Genomic DNA, 18,426 nt, shown 5'->3' with positions numbered 1-18,426 from the left:
TTTTTTTTTTTTTTTTTTTTAACTTAATTTTATTTTTTGTTTAAACTTAGCTATTTCCTGGGCTTTTTCTAAGTTTTAACTTTACAGGTAAAGCTATGTACCTCTCTGTCACTCTGAATTTCTTACTATGCACCTGCTCCACTACAGTATGCATGCAACAAGAGTCTGTTCTCTCTCTGTTATTGCTGATGCTGGGGAAACAAGGCAAGGCTCATGGAAGAGAACTAGTTCTTGTACTGAACTCGGTATTTCATATGATCATTAGATCTGAAAGCCGATATAACAGCTTGTGATCTTTTCTTTTCTTTTCTTGACTTCGAAAGGATACAGGTAATCTGCTAATATATGCTGTCCTGATCTAAGCTTTGAACCACTTTCTGCAGAAGCATTCTGCAAGGTCAGGATTCATCCCCTTCTACCAGGGTAGAATATAAACAGATGCTTTGTGAATGCATTTACTTTTAAAGGTGTTCAGATGCTGTCATCTTGTCTTCAGTTAAATAACTATAACTATTGCATAAATCACAAACTGCACAAAATCATGGGTGACAACTTCAGTCCAGATAGACTTGTCTTCTTGGGCTGACTCCATAGTCAGAGGATGTGCTCCATTATAATTAAGTTCAAAGTAGGAATTTAGGTGCTCTGAAGGACTTGTCTCCCTAGCTATATTCTGTCTTTGTAAAGACCCCAAAGGTGTTTGATGAATCTGAAACTTATTAGGATTTAATCTATTAGTCATTTGGCATTAAAAAGAAAAAGGTAACTAGCTGTTTGCGGTAATTTCTCCATAATGTGAAACTGTGAAAATCAGCATAAAGTATTGGCATGTTTTTCTCTCATTGAAGGTTGTCAGCACTACCAATATTTATAGTTACAGGACAAAAGTAAGGAAAAATATTTAAAAAGTGAATTTAACTATTATGTCAAGTGTGTGATAAGACAATGATTACTATCATTGTCAAGTATCTAGTGTCATTTTTAATTCCATCTGACTGTGCATTGCTATGTTGTCAAATAGCTGTGCAAGGCTGTGACATGGTATTAAAGTGATCTCTTTCTGCTTGATTTTGCAGTGGTTAAATATCATCTAACAGTATTTTCTAGAAATATTTTGACTGTGAGAAATGTTGTGCGTATGACTGCGTGTATATATGGTACATACGGAGACACAGGGGACAGATCCCTTCTCTGGTCATTGGAGAATGTCCAGCAGGAAGAGAGCCATGAGGTACTCTGTATTTAAAATTAAAGTTACTTAAAATTTATCCTTTAATCCATACTTGTACTTCCTATACATTCTTTTTCCTCTATACTTAAAATAATATTGTTTAAGATTGTAATATTGAACAATTTTATTTTAGTCATTTCTAGTTATTGTGGATGCTGTCGAACTGGGAGAACTGGATAAAGTTGTTCTTTTAATCAGCAGTAAAACAGGTAAAGTACTTTTGCTGCTCTCTAAAGTCAGTGATGCGAATCACACAGATAATCTCTTAAGAGCAATACAGTCACCACCAGAGATAAATTCAGATTAATTTCCTTTGGTTATTTTTTAAAAAGGTAAAATTTTATAAAGCAAAATCCTACATTTTGTTGCATTTAAATCCTTGGAGCTGAAAGCTGTATAATTACTGCATCAAGAAAGTAAACTATTCAATTACAAACAAGAAATAAAAATTAGGATAAATAATTTTGTTCTCCTATTAATATACAATATAGGAGAATAATTATAACTCAAGTAAGAAACTCGTATTGTTTAATTGTCTTTCTGTGATTCAGTTATTTTTATTGTTTTCTCCAGCTGTTCTGTTTTCTTATTGTAACTTTTTATTTTTTGGGGGGATGGTGGGGTGGGGTGAGAGTGTATCTCTTTTAAATGTGATGAACGGTAGCTTTGCCACCAAATTCCATTGTCTCATCTGTAGGATGGTTATCATGCTGCTAAGGAATATTCTAAGGATGATTTTTTGTAAATGCTTTTGTAAATTCCTTTAATGAAATTTCTTATATAATTGTGTATTGTTACTTACTATGTATTGCAGTGGACCATTTGTAGACAGGTTTCTAGGAAAGCAAGGGTTATACATTTCTACTTTGTCTGTCTTGCTTGTCTGTCTGCTGGCTCCTCATAATAACCTTATAAACTCACCACCGAGCTTCAACCAAATTTGAAAAATGCATATAAATATCAAAGACATTTCGGTGGCCAACATGTACCTGCTGGTTGGGTGGTCAACACTTTCTGCACCAGAGCATGATCTGCTTGAATACTAGGGTCTTCAGAGGGGGCACAACATGGAGCTGCAGATATTACAGTGGGATAGGGAAGGGGAGGGGCAGCCCTGTCATACTGCTGTTGAGGGCTGACTACATTTGTTTCCTGCAGTTTCAGCCATGAAAGTTAACTACAGTCATCTGTCTCACTGACAGTCATTGAATATGGCAATTACACATTGCCAAAGGGCACCACAGAGAACATGACAGGCAAGATTTTTCCAGTCAGGTTTGAAAACATGATTCACAAAGGAGGGACTTAGAGGCTCATTGGCTGTGTGTGTTATGAAGAAAGGATTGGACAGGTGTATAATACATTTCTTCCAACAGAATTACTTAGATGATAAAGCACTTTGGATGAGTAAGGGTGTCCACATTGTGTCTAGAGGTTTATTGAATTGTTTGGATGTAGACTTTGAACCAAAAATCCCCAAGCGCAAAAGCTCTTTAGTGTCTGAAATCAAATGTACCCTGCAGGACTGGTCATCCCAGGCAATGTATTGATTTTCTATATTTATGCTGCTTCTACAATCAGAGCTGTTTTTTTTAGGATCAGGTGGCTCTTCCCTCACTGCATGCATGGTTTGAGATTTTGAGATCCCCAAGCTTCTGAATGTCTCCATGCACTGTCTGGGCAGATCACGAGTGTAACACCATGTCCTGAATTCCTCCAGAGGAGCCTGATCCTATTTAACTCCTACTGATATATAATAAAAGGGACTTAGTAGGAGAAGACATTGGGACACACTTTGCTGAAGAGAGCTGCAAGGAATGATAGAAGAAAAGAGAAATTAAGCAGTCTTAGTGACTAGCTAGTGGCAAGAGTGGCCAGTGTCATAGACAGCAAATAGCTGAAGCCCCCAGCAGAAAATTCAAAATTGCAGTTCAAAGAGCAATCTTTCTTATACAGAAGAGGTTTACACTGAGTTGTTGAACTTCCTTCATACTTGTCATTCTATAAATCTTTATACTTCACATGGAATGGAGTTCCAACCCTTTTGTCAACCAGTCACTGAGGAGGAAGCACCAGATACATATTCCTTCTCTTCCTTCTCAAATGAGCCTGCCTGAGTTGTGCTAAATGTGTTCTGCATGCCTGCTGCACTCCTCTGCTTCACCAAGACAAGGGAAATACTTCTAAACTTCTGTGTAGAGGTGTTAAATAGGAACAAAAGCTTAGGGATATGGTTTAGTGGGGACTGTTAGCGTTAGGTCAGAGGTTGGACTCGATGATCTTGAGGTCTCTTCCAACCTAGAAATTCTGTGACTCTGTGATTCTGTGAAAATAAGAAATGTTTCAATGATTCCAGGATTTTATAGACAATCGTTGTTATACATAAATGAATTAATAAATGATGTTTTAATACTTTACTTAATTCTTGGATGCACAGTAAAACATTTTCACTATATTTTATTTTCTTGTTTTTAGACTGCAAACTGGACATTAAAAAATTGCATTTGAAAGAATCTGTGAAGAATCATCCTATCTATGTTTTTGAAGTGAATGAGTAAGTATTATACGAGAAGCTAGTCATTTTGTAGTTAGAGAGCACTATTTTATTTATTTATTTATTTGTTTGTTTGTTTGTTTGTTTTTGATAGAGAACACTGAGCAGGCACTGGATTAAAAAGACTGTCATACAGTGGGTCAGTCAACAGATTTTTTTAAAAAAAGTCCATCTTCCACTGTCCCATGTAAACTCATAGGATTTTTTGATTTAATATATAGATTACTTACCACAAAAATATATGGTTTTTGTTTTGCAGGACATTTTCTTTGGATCCAAATAAGCCAGAAATACAGAGAGAAATCCCGGTATCGTTTATTATTAGAGGAGACAAACAAAAGAATGGCACAGATAAAAACTTAAATAAAGAAGGAAGTCAAGCAGAAAATCAGACAGAGTATACTATTAAAGTATACACAGGTGACAAAAGGGGAGCAGGAACTGATGCCAATGTGCATATTATTTTATTTGGGGATGAGGACAAATCTGAGGTGTTTCAGCTCTCTCAGTCACTGGAGCATCAGGATCCCTTTGAAAGAGGAAAGGTGAGGATATAGATTTCTGTCTGTTTCTGGATTGGGAAAGTAAGTATTAAATCTATGCAAGACTTATGAAACTTCAGGCATTTATCTTCTTTTCTATGTATTTAGATGAGATATGGACAGCTCTTTCTGTGGTTAGCTTTTCACCAGAGTAACCAAAGGACATTTTACCTCTGATATATGTAACTGACAATGACTAACTGTTGTTGTTACTCCCAAACACATCCTCATTTTGCATCCACTCATCTGCTCTGTTACGTGTTTCGTTGATCTGCAATGCACAGCATGCATTACTCGTGTATGTGCATATAAGTGCAATATTCCTTGGTGTTACACAAATTTTGAATATTGTGTTTGAGAATACATCATTCTCTGATATCCTATTGGATTACTTTACAATGGAAAGTTTTGTTTGGATAACCAAACAAAATGGAGAAGACCAACTGTGTCCTGGCCTGCATCAAAAGAGAGTGACCAGCAGGTCAAGGGAGGTGATTGTCCCCCTCTGCTCTGCCACTGGGAGGCCCCACCTTGAGTGCTGCATCCAGGTTTGGAGTCCCCATCTCAAGAAAGTGGTGGATCTGTTAAAGTGCATCCAGAAGAAGAAGAAGGCTACAGAGATGATCAGAGGGCTGGAGAGAGCTGGGGATGTTCAGTCTGGAGAAGGCTCCAGGGAGACCTCATTGTGACCTTTCAATACTTAAAGGGGTCTTATAAAAAAGATGGAGAAGGACTCTTTACTCAGGTAGATAAAGATAGAACAAGGGGGAATGGTCTTAAACTAAAAGAGGATAGATTTACACTAGACATTAGGAGGAAATTCTTCACTCAGAGGGTGGTGGAGGTCACCAAAAGAAGTTACAGATGCTCCATCCCTGGAGGTGTTCAAGGCCAGGCTGGATGGGGCCTTGGCCAACCTGATCTGGTGGGCAGCATCCCTGGCTATGGCAGGGGGGATGGAGTTAGATGATCTTTAAGATCCCTTCCAATGTGAGCCATTCTCTGGTTCTGATTCCATGATTCTATGATTCTATTCAGATATTTGTAGTTCAGTTATAAATATTTGCTTAAGAATGCTGATTCTCTGTAAGGTATCCTAGTACCTTAACAGAATGTTCTTCTGTTTTTAATAAACATATTACTTTGGCAAAGGAACTGTTCCATTTACTCACCACCTCTTATGGTGACCCTTATGTATCAAGAAATAAATATATTTCCCACATTTTTCTCCTGTGGATTTCTTGAAAGGTAATGACTGAATAAGTAAAACTCCAGTTAAGATATCTTCCATATGAGGTATGCTTCATTATTTCCAGCAATAGTAAGCATCTTTTTATGTGCAGTTTGGTTCAAATTTTTTTCAGCTAAAGTGTCTGAGGATATCATCATGTATTGACTTCAATACTGAGAAAATTAATAAACTAGTTACCTACAAGCACAAGGAGCAAATAAGTGTCTTGAGTAATACTTCCTTTTGCTTAGTACTACACAGGAGGTATCATTGTTCTTTGAAAAAGAAGAGTAAATACATAGAAATTGTATTATTAGCTAATTAACAATCTAGCTAAATCAATGTAAACCAGTGAGATCTTTAAGAAATGTCTTATGGAAAAAAGGATCTGAAGAAAATATATAATATGTGGGAGATAAAATGGCAAATACTGTACAAGCCTTTCTTTTTTGCATTCTTGAACATATATTTATGTATAATAAACTGAAAACATTTTAGAAGGCTATATCAACTGAGAATTCATGACATTTAGTAAAAATACTTTGATATATGAAAGTTGGGAAAAAGATATGGATTTTCATTCTTTAAGATTTGTCCACTCTACCGTATAAATTGTCCTGCTATAAGATTGTCCTACTGTAAAGTATAGAGAGGATCTACCAAAGACCTTTGCTAAGGAAAATAAACCATACCAGGTGTCACCCATCTATTTCAAACTGATATTATTACATTTGAATTAGTCCTGAAACTGGCCTTAACAAAGGTATAAATTTCCAAATGTATGTATGTAACTTTTTATAACTGGCTGTATTTTAATATTAAAGGTTGATACATTCAAGATTAAGACAAAAAAAATAGGATGCTTACATTCCATTGAAATTGGTCATGATGGGAAAGGATTCGGTAAGTATACTGCATGTGTTCAATGGGCTTGTAAAAATCTTCTGCTTGAATATCTGCCTGACATTTGGAAGGTCTTTGAAGTCATGCTATTGCTACAGTTAGCTAATACAAATCTTGATACAAATTAGGTCAGTTTTACTGCTCTTTCTTTGACTTCTCTTGCTTTTCTTGCTTTGACTGCTCTTGCCACCCCTATCTTTATCACTGTATCACATTTTCATTGACTTTACCACTTTACCTTGACTTTATATTATTTATTTATTTATTGCTAGCAGAGAGGAAATATGGTTAGTATGTATCTCTGAAAGCATTTATTCTTCAGTCATTGTTCAGCCAAAACTTTTATTAGATGTGTTGAACAACATAGGATTACCGTGACACACGTAGCTTTTCTTCTTATGAGAACTAAACTATAAGGAGAGCACTGGACTGTGCTAGATCTTGACCTGATTTTAAATTAGGAGGCAGCAACAGTCTGAACCCAGACATGATGATGGAAACTGTTTCTATGTACAGTGTATCTCATAATCTCTAATACCTGAATTTACCAAAACATAAGATAGGAGATTAGGGCATACAGCATTTGGAACTTATATTTAGTGATGATATGAAATTAAAACCTTGAAAGATAGAAATATATAAATAGAATTTGCAGGCAATGTACAGCTTGAATCACAAAGGTCTCATTGTTTTGAGATAATCTAATCAGGTGAGTTTTACTAAACCACTCTGGTAAGTAAGAAATGCACTTAGGTTTAATAAAACCTTATTTATTAATAAGGCATCAAGAGTGCAGCATACCTAGGATGTGCCAAACAAAATTCTGCAACTGGCAAATCTTTTTTAGGCAAAAGTATATATGTCATATCATATCATATCATATTATACATGTGATGGTACTGAAAACTACATTTATATACACATATATAATCTGTTGAAATAAAATCCTCCTGCTGAATTTCATCTTATTAGTGTTAGCTACTGTACATGCACACAATTCAGCTTAACACTGGGGAATTCTACACCAGAAGACTTTTGGTGCTCTGAGAATTGCACAGAAGCCTGCAGGGGAAATACACATTAAACTTGCAATTTCTGGGTCCCAAACCATCAACAACATGATTATCTGTACTCTCTGTGTCCTGATCAACATTGCATAGTGCCTTCCTAGCACAGCTGGTGTGTGTAGATCCATGTTAAATCCATGACTTTCTTCCTCTATTTTTTTCTCTGAAATTATCTCCAAATGTCTTTTGTCTTGTCAGTTGTAATCTGCACAAGTCTCCTCAAAGGTAACACCTCTTTGAAATGTTTCATCTGTTTGCTAATCTTTCTTAGCTGCCTCTAGATTTCTCCATACCTAGAGCATTCAGTGAGGTCTGCTGGAGTTATGTCAATAAAGGATAAAGCATTAGATTATAAACTTTTCAGGAGAGCAAACATGGCTTAATATTTGTTTATAAAGTGCTGTGTAAATTTGAGGGACTGTAAATTTTTATTGCTAATAATCATGACTCTGAATTACAGAGATTTCAGGAAAGGTCATATATTCCAAGTAGAGTCTACGATATATTAAAGCATTCACAAAATTTCATTAAAGGAGTTCCAAAAGTACTTCACAATTTCAATAAATGACTCCTGTGGATTGAAGATGAAAAATGTAGACACCTTTATGGCCTAGTTATACTAGATAATTGTTTGAAAACGTCCATGGAAGGGGAAAAACAGTGCCATGCCTTTATGTTTTATTTACATTGGTACAGTTTGCAAAATATTTTATGTTGTGTTTTTAGCCTACTTACAAATTATATGTATATATATTTAGCCTACATGATAGTTTTTCCAAATATTTGAAAACCAAAATCATTTGTTAGAATATAGTGTTTTATCTCTAGAACATGCAATGAATACCAAAAGGTTTTCAGCTGCTAGCAATACGATCCTAATTGGTTTTTAAATGTTGTCATTAAGTGTTTGCATTGGCAAACACAACTAAAGACATCATCACAAACATTGCATTTGTGTACAATAAAGTTTTATTTTAAAAACCTTCATATTTTAATATTGTGTAAAATAAAATTCTACAGCATAAGAATGATGGTATCTTTCACACAACAAACTTGTTGACTATAGTAGTTAAATATATTCTTAAAGCAAAAACAGATATGAATTTTGGCCCAAAATTGAGATGTTATTCTGAATCATTACTGATAGAGAAAATGAGAAATTCAAGTTCATCAACTGGTTTATATAGGTATAAACACATTAACTAGAAAGGAGTAATAGAGTTTCTGTTATTCTGTTCTTAGATTATCATTAATGAAATTACATCTACTAATAAAGTCCATCCTTTTTTTTTTTTTTTTTTGGTTTGGTAGACACTGAAGATCAAATCATTTCAGGGGTGTACTATGAGTGCATTTCAGACTACAGAAAAGGGCAAAATGGGATTTCAAGAATGTATTTGATATTACCATGCACTTTGTTTCATTTGCCTTATACCTGTTACATTCCATGTGGAAAACTAAGTTAAGCTGTAATCATTTTTTCCTTTATATTTTCTGTCAATAACATCAAAGACCTCCTCCATAAAATGGAGAGAAGTTGGTAGTAATTTGAATTATCGACTTTTCAGTTTTATTATTGATATTGAGTCCATTTGAAAATGCTGAACCACACAGGGTTTGGAAATGAAATCAGAAACATTCCTTATGATTTATATGTGTTTTGGTTATATCAAATTTGTCTTTTCTTCATTGTTTTACAGGAAGTGGCTGGTTTCTAGAAAAAGTTGAAATCACTGATGCATCTAGGAACTCAGTGTATTGCTTCAACTGTAACAGGTCAGTAGATCAGTTCATTATTACTCTGTAGGTGCTGTTTTCTTCATAACAACTAGTGGTCTTTTTAGTCTCTCAGTTGTTTCTCTTCTGGTTTCCTAAAACAGTACGAATTCTGAAACCATGCTGTTTTTCTATCAGTCCATCCCCGGTAACTTTTGAAACTTTTGACCATTTTCATCTGATTTGCCAGAAGAATATTTAGAGGAAGACATTATATTTTTCCATGTTATTAAAGCTGGATGGCTATAGAAGAGACAGAAGTATTTGAGTGCCTTTGCTGAGAGAAGATAGTAGTATGCCATTTTCATGAGGTAGAAGATGTCTGGTGAACCATTGCATGAATATAAGCACATATGTAGCTCTGACTAGCACATGTACACAGACATGAGAGAACACAGACATTGGAAATAAGGGATGGTGGGTGGATAGTAGGATATGGCAGTATAGATATAATTCTGGAGAAGTCACTTTTTGTATGGTAGTACAGGTCTAAGTTATGTTCAGCTGAATGTAATAAAGATAACAGATTTTTTTTTTACAATGACATGTTAGAGGTAAATTTAGAAATTTATTCAGATAAAGGGGTTTTAGGGTAAATAGGTTCTAATGTACAAAGGGAAGATCCACTTTAGTCTGTGTCAAACTGAAACAATACACTTTCAGAAGTTGGAGTTTAGATTTAAAGGTATATTTGGGGTGATCATCCACTACAGCATACAGTTTGCAGCTTAATGCATTTCAGAGTAAACAACAGAAGCAAACACATTCTTGTCTTTCTAAGTGTAAAATAAAATTTTAATGCATCTGGAGAGCAGAAATGTATGAAATCTTACAAGTTTTCAATATCTAGGAAGAGGGATGTTGCCTGGTGATCTGAAAACAGAAATGGTAGCCAAGAATATTTAATTTAATTCTTCAGAATGTTTCTGTAAACTTAACAATTCATCAAAGTCAAATCTCAAACCTGAAACCAAAAAAAAAGCAACATATACATGTATGTACTTTTTTTAATTTTATTTTTTATTCCTGGATAATCAGTTAGACTCTACAGTCTAAGTCATGAGAATGCAGAATGTTAGCAGCCTCAACAGAATCTTCAAGCCCTTAGTACCTGACAGTGCCTGGTCTGCAGCTTGCAGGGGCCAGCTCTACAAAACATGATTAATGTCATGCAATATCTCAGAATATATCTCTACACAGCACTGCACTAAAGTCTTCATGTAGGTTCCATAAAAATTCTTCCAAACATGTGCTCTAATCTTCTAGATACCTAAATTTAAGTTAATGGGCATGAGCAAAATTTCTTAGATCAGAATATCACTCAGGTGTGCAACAATCCATGAGAGGATTTTCAACTGATGTCATAGAATCACTGAGTGGTTGGAAGGGACCTCTGGAGGTCATCTTCGCCAAACAGTGCTGAGTGGAGTTGAAGGATCACCTCCCTCGACCTGCTAGCAACACTTAGCCTAATGCAGCCCAGGATACCATTAGCAACCTTTGCTGCAAGGACAAATCACAGGGTCATGTTCAACTTGGTGTCCACCAGGACCCCCAGATTTTTTTCTGCCAAGATGCTTTCTGTCATCATGGCACCCCAGAATATTCACTGACCCAGAAGCTATGGGACACTCCTGAGATACTGGAAACTATATGTGTACCTGTATGTGTACCTGTTCCTGCTTGCACAAAATGCTTATGTCATATCCTACTGGGTAAATAGGGAATGGGTTTATTTTCTCTCCTCCCACACCCACCCCACCAAAACAAACAAACAAACAAAGATTCCTCTCATATCCTCTAACACAAATGCTGTCTCTAAAAGACATTCATCACTGAGAAATGTGAAAGGAGCTCTGTATCCTTTACTAACTTGGCATTTTATCTGGCAAGACTAGTTATGTTGCAGCCTGGAACTGTTTGGCTTCAAACGTATCTCCCAGCTGTTTAACAGTGCAATTTCAGATGTGAACTACGTTAATGCTATACCAGCTGGGAATTCCTCCCATACTTGCTACTAAGTAGAAATGACATCAGCTAGTCTGGCAAAAGCCTTGCAGAAGCATTAAAAGAAGCAGAAGCTTTGGAAAATCTTTTTGAAAGTGAATGTTATTGCCTTCATGATTCCAGTTAATCAGTCTATCTGAGTTTTACATTCAGGTGGGTTTCTGGTATAGTCAATGGTAAAACCCCCGTAGGGTCATATGGAGCATGGTTAAGGCCCACCATATGGCTCAGTATTTTGTAAGCCAAGGAGGTATGAGAAATAAACAGTCCCTGGTATGGAATAAATGGACAATAGCTTGCTATCACAGAACATACTCTCTTACTCTAAAACATCCTGATTTTTACCACTCAGTGAAACAATCTACTCATCACCTATTTTTATGCAACCTACATATAAAATGTATGTATATTTAATATAGTTATACAGTTACTTTAATATTATGCATATATGGATACTGAAAAAAAAAAAAACCACGACTCTTCAGATTGGTTACTCCTCCTGTATAAGTCAATGCTGAAACTTTTAGAAAGAAATGGAAAGGTGCAGAAGCAAGCCCTTTGTCTGTGTGTTAAGTTTTATATATAGAAACATAGAATTATTTAGATTGTAAAAGACCTCTAAGATCATCAAGCCCAACCATTAACCTAGCACTACAAGTCTACTACTAAACCATGCCCCTAAAAGGCATCTACACGTCATCTGAATATACTGTATCTATGAACATGTTCTATGCTTTTCTCTTTAGGTGGCTTGCTGAAGATGGAAGTGAAGGCACCACTGTGGTGAAACTTTATCCATAGCTCCTTGTTTTCTGATTCTTTCTGAGTGTACTGCTTCTCTAAATTCCTGCTTATTTGATTTACTTGTATTTTATAATTCTGAAGGTATTGTAATTACTCTGAAGGAATGTCAAAACAATGCATTAAAAACATCACAGTAAATTAAACATGTCTAATGTGAACACTGCATTCCAATCCAATTAGAGCTGCTCAAAAATTTTGCATGACTGAAATTTAGAAAACATAAATTGAGATCTGTAGCACAGCACTGTGGACTTGAGCTGAGCATTCATGATGGTAGACGTGTAGCAACATGTTAAAACATTTTAATTTCAGTAATAATTTGTGAATAATTTCAATTTAGCTTGGGTCAAATCTGTCAATATTTATTAAATTGATAAATTGTTTCAATTTCAACATTTATTAAAATTTATATCTCCTCAAAATAATTTTCCAAACAAACTGCACAACTCTTTAGACTTACCATGTATTACATCCTTTTCCTACAAGATAGCAATGTATGTAACCGCCAGGAATAAAGAATGTGTTATTCAGGAGTTCACTCGGTGTCAGTAAGTTTCCAACTGACATTTGATTGCAAAATCTTGTGGCTGAGCCAGAACCTCAGCTAAGCCTTTAAGAGAGACTAACCTTTAAGAGAGACTTTTCCATCATCTATTATCACTACCATTGCAATAGCTTACCAGGTAACTTAGGCAACTCCTTGTTCAGCTTGCTGATTTTTACAGTGCCCATTCTTACACATCCATTGGACTTTCTAAGCCTATATGTGTGAATGCCTTTACTTCAAAAAATCCTAGTTCTTTTTGAAAATGCACAATAAATAGAAAAATATTTAGCTACAAATGCGTGAATATCTAATAAGTAGATCAATGTTTGTTTTGGTAAACTTTCATATTGCCAGAGTTGACCAAGTTGACTGAGGAAGAGTTTAGGATACAGATGAGTCTGAAATGAAGTCATGAGTTACACTCAAAGTTTCATGTATGTGATCAGAATACATATACTGTGTATTTGTTTCATAAGGCATCTCTCTGCTTAATCAAAGAACCCACCCTTAGTACCTCCAAAATTTTATATCTGTATGAAGGTCTGAATTTTAGACATGTTTCACCTTTAAGGCACTACCACACTTTGTAGCAGCAATGTGCTTCCTATAATTATAAGAATTAAATAAATTTATAATCAATTAAATGTCTGGCTTTTTAGTATGTTTAATGTTTATTTACTCGCATTATTATTTGAAATGAAGAATGTTGGCCAATATCTGCATGGGTGATGAGATTTCAGTTGTTACTTTGACTCAGAAAATAATAAAAATAACAGGTCTTGGTAGGTATTTTTATTTTTATCTGCCTTATACATCATCAAAGGAAGAGCTGGTAAAGTGTGGATGTGATCTGAGTGAGCAAAGGAACAGAGTAAATTTCTTCTAAAAGTGCTCTTTTTGCTTACACTGCTACAATGCACACTCGAATGGATTTAAAATTGTATCCCTAGAGTGCACAGTTCACTTACTTAGTATCAGTATTCATTACACTGAATCACTTCGTTGTGATCTATTATGTGATTTGTTTCATTATTATGTCTTTCATTAATAGTTTGTAATACTAGCTCTCTTTGATGCCATCTCTGATTTATCAAGTGTAAATAATGCCTTCCTAATCTGTTTTTCATTACTAGCAGTGAATACCCTCTTTCAGCAGCTGGCATCCTTATTTGAAAATTATTTCCTCTACTTATACAGTGTACAAATCAGATGTTGGATTCACTCCCCTGGATCCAGAGTCACGTAAACACCTCCACCCTTTTACATCCAGAACACCACCACAGAAGAGGGTTTCATTTCAAGTGCATCACGGATGCTTGCAGCACATATTGCTAGGGGATTACACTTTGATAAGAAAGCTTGAAATACCATAACGTCCTTATCAGGTCTGGCTTCAAAGACATGCCGGTTAGCATATTTAGCTTGTGACGAGAGCTAAACTCTAACCTTGCTTCTTCCACATGGTATACAGTGAGTGATGCCTGTTGTGTTTGGCAGACAAGTCACTTAATCTGTGTCCCCTGCAAGTAGAAAGGGACAAAAGATCTGGCCAAAGAAATATTGCAGATGTGCCAGCTCATGTGCACTCTGTTGTTGCTGCACAGAGAAGGAGCCTTGCATTTCTGCTGCCAGCAGCTTACCCTGTACATAGAGACCCTGAGCATATATGACACCAGTGGTACCTCCACAGGGAACAGGGGTGTAGCACAGAAATAAGACTGCCTGGCTGCCTGGATCAGCAAGAGACCCAAGCATTTGGCACCCTTGGGAGCCATGGAAGGAGCAGATAACTCAACCAGCTGGAAGAGGCAAGGCTGTAGTGGAGAGAAAGGTTTGACTTTTGCTACCTCTCCCTGCTGCCTTCTGTCATTACAGATGACAGGGCACTGGCTAGAGGATTTTGTTTTTCTTATTATTGCTATTATTATAGTGAAGCAATAACATTTCATTTTACAGAGAAAGCCTCAAGCTGGAGCTGAGTGCTAAAATACAGACTCTAGAAACATAGCATAGACTCTTAAACATAACAGAGTCTGATGGCAACCATTTAACTCCAGTATTAGTTAACCGTATCTTTTTTCCATATCTACTTCTGGTGTGCTTTTATAAATATATGTTAAGTGAATCTAGCTGACATATTTCTGCCCATTCAAGCCCTATCTCAGTCTCTTCTGTTAATGATGTTAAGGATTTCAAAAAATATAGCCATGTTCTGACTGACTCATTGGACCATTTAATCTCTGAGCAATTCCAAGTACTGCCTAGCTGAAACTCGTCATACTAAAGAAAGCATTCCCTCCCCCTAAGTATATATGAGCAGTTATATTAGATCTATCCATTTTGTAGCTTGTCAGTTGTGAAAATGGAATCAGAATAAGAAAAAAGGATGTTCCAAGTGCTCCTTTGAGTTCCTTTAGAAGTCTTGGATGAATACCATCTAGTCCAGTGGGTTGTTAGTATTGGTATTTATAGAAGTGTTTGCAAATGTAAACATCATCTGCTCACACATCAATTTAAAATGTTCCTTTGGACTCCTTCCCCACAAAGAAAAGCAGCAGTCTTAAAAAGTCAGCGAACTCTTCTGTACTAACCAGTGCTAAGAAGCATCAGAACTTTCTGTGCTGTGCCTGAATCTTTATTTTACAACTCTTTTGCTTGGCATGAATTTACTTTCATAAAATCATAGGATGAAAGAATGGTTTGCGTTAGAAGGGACCTCAAAGATCATCAAATTCCAACCCCCCCTGCCATGGGCAGAGTATCCCCCACTGGACGAGGTTGCTCAAAGCTCCAATTTTAAACAGGTGAAGAAAAAAAAAAAGGGGGGGGGGGAAAGAAAATGGGACTTATTACTGTCTTTTTCAAACTTTTGAAAATTCTTAATTGTCTATTAAATGTCGCTTCATACACAGGACATGTTAATATTCCCTTAAGCATTCTATAAATGCTTTTTCCATTTATTATAAAGTGTCATTTACTTTCTTGCTGCTTGGGTTCTGCATGCAGAATGGCAATGAAAGAGTTGTATACCTTGTACAAAGCTTGGCTGTAAGCTCACTTCCTGTGATGTCTTCCCATATGTCTATGTCTTCTGCTATCACTCATTATATATTTATGTCTATATTTGATTATGCTTTTATATACATAGTATGAAGCAACATGAAAGATAACTGACATCCCATTTCTAATTAATAAATGTAAATTTAAGAAGTCTTGAGTTAAATCTTTCAAAACGTCTAAGAAGCCATTTCTTCTTTCATATATAACATTAAAGTCAGTATGGTGTCATCAAAGCAGGGCTGCTCTCAATCATTCTGGCCCCATAAACTTGGACTTGTTGTTTTGAGTAAGCAGTGGAATGTATTGACATGTATTTAACGCCTAGACATTCTGGAAATAAATATAACACAAGAAACTACAGCCCTCAATTCACCTTGAAATTTAAGTATACACCTAAAAAAAAAAAAAATGTCTAAATCATAAGTATATAAACTATCCCACTAAGCTTGATGTATAGTCTAGTTAAAGTTTGGTGTGCATCTAAGAGCCCTGCTACACTGAATCTCCTCCTTTGCAGATCTTCTGAGGTAGGTGCATATGGGTTGGATTTTCATGACCTATGTGTTACAAAGAAGAGATCTATGTGTAAGAAATACATCTAGCGGTATGTTACAAAACTAAGTGATTTCTGAAACCAGTGAAGATTTCAGAGTATTTTTTTGTAATTGTAAAATTGAACTAATATGTTAAAATACTTTATTTACCATCCTCAATTTTAAAGACAATTTTATAGTTCAAGAACATTTTTGTGTGAATCTACCTGTAGACCTATAAATAAAGTAATTTCAAGCTAAAACATGCAAGCAATAATTGTTAATACTCAGTATTTTTAATAGTAATTTAATATTGATTTTCTAAATAATTTACCAATTTACCCATGTATTTCTGATTTGAGTTTTTGTTAATGTAATGAAATACTAGTTTCATTGAAAGGAAATGCCTTCTCCCTTTCCAGTGAAGTATCTATGTTATCAAAACATACATGTACAATGGCCTGTGCCCCTTGTGAATGAGGCTATTTGGGCAAAAAGGCAATTAAATAGTGTGTAAATATTAAAGTTACATTCTATATCACAACTTCTACTGGCATTTGTGTAACCTAAACATAAATCTGGTGAAAACATCTGATACTTGTGATCATTTTGTAAAGTAATTTTCCTTTGCCGATTCTAAAGTAATTGAGTTGCATGTTTGCATGCACATATGTGCCGGAGAAGCACTGCTTTAATATGGAATACGGCTTAAAGTCAAAAGTATGGGAGACATGCTACTGAAGCTATGTCAGAGTGAATAAGTTAAAAAAATGGATGTTCATCAGACTCTCTGTCAGATCACCCCAGCTTTACATCATGCACAACAAGAAACAATGCAAGAAAAGGCATGTAAAACAGGTATAGGAAGGGAGAAAAGAAGGAGGAATGAAGGAGGGAGGAGAGGGAGCAAATTTGCTAGCAGAATCACAAGATCTTCTGAAAGTCACCGACGAGCTCCATATGACTTGGGACTTCATGTCTTTCTGAGGGAACCTTCTTGGGAGCACTGCTCAGCAGGAGGAACCAAGCCCTGCCAGAACAGCAGTGTTCTGCACATTAACTTCATGACACAGACCTACCAAAACTGGTCTCCAAAAGACTGAGTCTGGTAAGAAATGCAGGCTTTTGTGCCAAAATACTGCCACAAGGCATTGTTCTAATGCTTCAGTTACTTTGAGCTAGAAGAAAATGCAGAAAGATTAAGAACCAAGCTGCATTTGCTAGAAGTGCTGCCCACTGAAAGAAAATAGATTTGGGAATAGTCTGGAATGGATACATGCAAAAAAAATGTCATAGTTATAGAGAATAAAGATATTCTAATGGTGAAATGAGAGGACTACAAGCAGAGTTTGAGTATATAATGGTAGGGCTTTCTTTGCTATGTAGCTAAAGAAGACTGTGAAAATGATAATGGTTGGGAATCTGGAAAAAAAAAAAAAAAAAAGAGGGAAGATAAGAGGATTGGAGCCCAAAGTGTATTACCTGGACATTTAGGTTTGAGTTGATAACAGTCCACAATGAAAAGCAGAAAAAAAAAAGTGTTCCTAAACACGGCAAAGGTGGTTTATGGTTTCTTATTTTAAGGGGGATTAAAAATAAATAAATAAATAAAGTAAATGCCAGCTGCAATTCAGAAGAAGGCAGAAGCAGTACTTGTGATACCCATGAAAATGCTTTCTTCAAAGAAAGGTGGAGAAAAAGAAAGCCAAGAATAAAATGTGCTTCAGAGAAAAAAGTAGCTTTACATGAGAAATGGATGTGTCTGTACTTGAGTTAATGAAATATGTATTGATGTCTGTGATCAAATTTTTGCCCTTCAATTATATTTCATAATTAATAATTTCTGAGGTTTAGCAACAACATTGGCTTGCTGAAGGCATGCTGGTTTGTACACTGTGTGTATACAAACTTTTCTGGCCCTGATACAGCTCCATAGAATCTATGCCAGCGTAACAAAGAGGAAATTTGTTTCTGTTTCTTGGAAGCAATTTCTTCAACACTTACATATTATTTGGGACCCTTTCCATTTGTTATCTTTTAAATTAGAAAACAAAACAGAAGACATTCCTCTGGAAGTATTAAACAGCATTAAATTTAATTTAGGTTTAAATGTTCATCTACCGCACTGTCTTTGTTTTACAGAGAGATATTTTAAGCATGAAAAGCAGTGA

The 18,426-nt window shown here is 35.7% G+C and overlaps 1 protein-coding gene across 3 annotated transcripts in view; it reads left to right on the top strand.

The window, feature by feature from the left end:
- RP1 (RP1 axonemal microtubule associated) overlaps positions 1-13,306 on the top strand; it is a 216,958-nt gene extending 203,652 nt beyond the window's left edge. For all 3 annotated transcript variants that reach the window (XM_072034607.1, XM_038175398.2, XM_038175399.2), the window contains 7 exons: positions 1,077-1,231; positions 1,365-1,440; positions 3,707-3,785; positions 4,045-4,330; positions 6,383-6,461; positions 9,229-9,304; positions 12,058-13,306. In XM_072034607.1, the coding sequence (XP_071890708.1) occupies positions 1,077-1,231; positions 1,365-1,440; positions 3,707-3,785; positions 4,045-4,330; positions 6,383-6,461; positions 9,229-9,304; positions 12,058-12,112 (806 nt within the window). In that variant the 3' untranslated portion in view covers positions 12,113-13,306. The remainder of the gene's footprint in view (positions 1-1,076; positions 1,232-1,364; positions 1,441-3,706; positions 3,786-4,044; positions 4,331-6,382; positions 6,462-9,228; positions 9,305-12,057) is intronic.
- The last annotated feature ends 5,120 nt before the right edge of the window (positions 13,307-18,426 follow it).

This window comes from Anas platyrhynchos, chromosome 2 (genome assembly GCF_047663525.1).
Source record: "Anas platyrhynchos isolate ZD024472 breed Pekin duck chromosome 2, IASCAAS_PekinDuck_T2T, whole genome shotgun sequence".
NCBI lineage: Eukaryota > Metazoa > Chordata > Aves > Anseriformes > Anatidae > Anas > Anas platyrhynchos.
Note: the sequence above shows the minus strand (reverse complement) of the source record. Positions and strands in the feature narration are given on the sequence as shown.